The following is a 2,064-nucleotide window of genomic DNA, read 5'->3' on the forward strand; positions in this document are numbered from 1 at the left end:
TTATTTACTGTCAATGTTTTTTTTTTAATCTACGGGCAATTGCTACAGGCTGGAATACTTTAATGTCTGCACCTTAATTATCCTAAAGACCATTGGAATGAGCTGCTTTGACCAAACCAAGGATACAAGACTGACTGATATCATGCTTGTTTCTGCAGATGTAAACCAAGACATGTCTGGTTTTCCTTCCAGGTCTGATCTTCCTCTTCTACCTCATCTTTTATGGCTTCCTGGCGGGAATGTTTACCCTCACCATGTGGGTGATGCTACAGACACTAGATGATAATGTTCCAAGGCACCAGGACCGACTGGCCAACCCAGGTTAGTCTGATCTCCCTCCCTCCATCAATGCTAGCTAAGAGATACGTTACTTTATATTTCCACTGTTTAATCACTACTTTGGCTAATTTCAGGATTGGTTGTCCGTCCTCTTGGTTTTGAGATTTCCTACAACCGTTCTGATCCAACGAAGTACAACCCGTATGTCCAACAGCTGCATGACTTTCTGCAGAGTGAGTCAAACATGGGTGCACCAATGTAGCATGTTTTAGAGCACCGGATCTGAAGCCTCTATCTGCTGCAGAGACCATGCATTAAGTCTGTTTGGTTCAGGATAAGAATTCATTGTATTTGAATTACTTGAAACAAAAGCATATGTGCTTCTTTACAGAGTACAACGACAGCATCCAGGAGGGGAATGACTTGTGTATGGTAGGGGAATACACTGATCAGGATGAACAACCTAAAAAGAAGGTTTGTCAGTTTAAACGCAGCGCACTGCGTCTGTGCTCCGGACTGCCAGACACCAGCTTTGGGTACGCTGAAGGGCAACCCTGCATCATCGTCAAGATGAATCGGGTCAGTAAGCATCTAAAATGAATGTGTGTGATTGTACAGAGTATTTATTAACTTGCCACAGCTTACAAACGAATAACTTACCTGTGTAAATTCTCAGTCATCCGGGTCATGGCAACCCCAAACAAGCTTAAATTGAAGTATTGTATAAATTAAAAAATAAAATAAAATAAAGGGGGGAGTGGTGACCTAATGGTTAGAGCATTACCCCTGGAATCCAGAGGTTCTGAGTTCAAGCCCAACTCCCACAGACTGCAGTTCTGGCTCCCTGAGCAAAAATACCCTTAACCCCTCACTGCTCCCCGGGCGCCGCACAATGGCAGCCCACTTCTCCCCAAAGGGATGGGTTAAATGCAGAGATTTAATTACGTTGTTCTGTACTTGTGACAGTGTAATGACAATAAAAGCTGGAAAAAAGAAATTGTATATGCAAGTCAGTGCAGTGAGGACTGTAAAGCCTCCTACATTGGAGAAACCAACAACAGTTACACAAATGCATGGTACAGCACAAGAGATCCAGTAGCTCTGGGAAAGGTTCAGCTGTACACTTACACCTCAAACATAAAGGAGACAACTTTGAAGACCAAAGTGTTTTGGACAGGGAGGACAGATGGTTTGAAAGAAGGGTCAAGGAAGCCATTGTGAAAAGAGGAAAACCATGACTGAACAAAGGAGGGGGGGCTACAACAATCCAGAAGAACAAGGGGTGGCTATTTGAGTATCATCTAACTTAGAACATGTGAAGAAGGATGGACCTCAGTGCTGCTTAAATACATCAGCGATTCAACTACAGATTGCTCTTATGTGACCCAACAGACGGACTGGATAGGTGTCAAAACATAAAAAAACTGAGCCAATTAAAGCCTGTTTGTTCTTATAAGACTAAACAACCAGAAGGCACTCCATTCTTAAATGGGCCACTCAGATCTTAGTGCTTTATGATTTATATAAAAATGCATAAACCGGAATGAATGAAAATCCGCTTTGGTTTGTGAATCGGAATAAAAGCAGAGCTTGTACCTGATAGGTTTTATTATTTATACATCATGTGCATTGTTATTTGGTTAGTCAGATTATACCAGAGCAGAAGGCCTTCCTTCACATTGTGGATGTCACGGTGTCATTTAATCGGGACAGCCTTCGTGTCTTTAAGAATGCACAGGATATGGGCACATCTTGGAGCCGGACTGATAGGAGAGCTGCTGTATC

General features: G+C 42.5%; 1 protein-coding gene across 1 annotated transcript in view; it reads left to right on the plus strand.

Moving 5' to 3' along the window:
* LOC107102854 (sodium/potassium-transporting ATPase subunit beta-3-like) overlaps positions 1 to 2,064 on the plus strand; it is a 13,578-nt gene that overhangs the window by 5,452 nt on the left and 6,062 nt on the right. The window contains exons 2-4 of the mRNA XM_015402297.1: positions 193 to 321; positions 414 to 512; positions 671 to 858. Coding sequence (XP_015257783.1) covers positions 193 to 321; positions 414 to 512; positions 671 to 858 — 416 coding nt within the window. The remainder of the gene's footprint in view (positions 1 to 192; positions 322 to 413; positions 513 to 670; positions 859 to 2,064) is intronic.

Source organism: Cyprinodon variegatus, unplaced genomic scaffold (assembly GCF_000732505.1).
Source record: "Cyprinodon variegatus isolate N-32 unplaced genomic scaffold, C_variegatus-1.0 Scaffold1331, whole genome shotgun sequence".
Classification (NCBI taxonomy): Eukaryota; Metazoa; Chordata; class Actinopteri; order Cyprinodontiformes; family Cyprinodontidae; genus Cyprinodon; species Cyprinodon variegatus.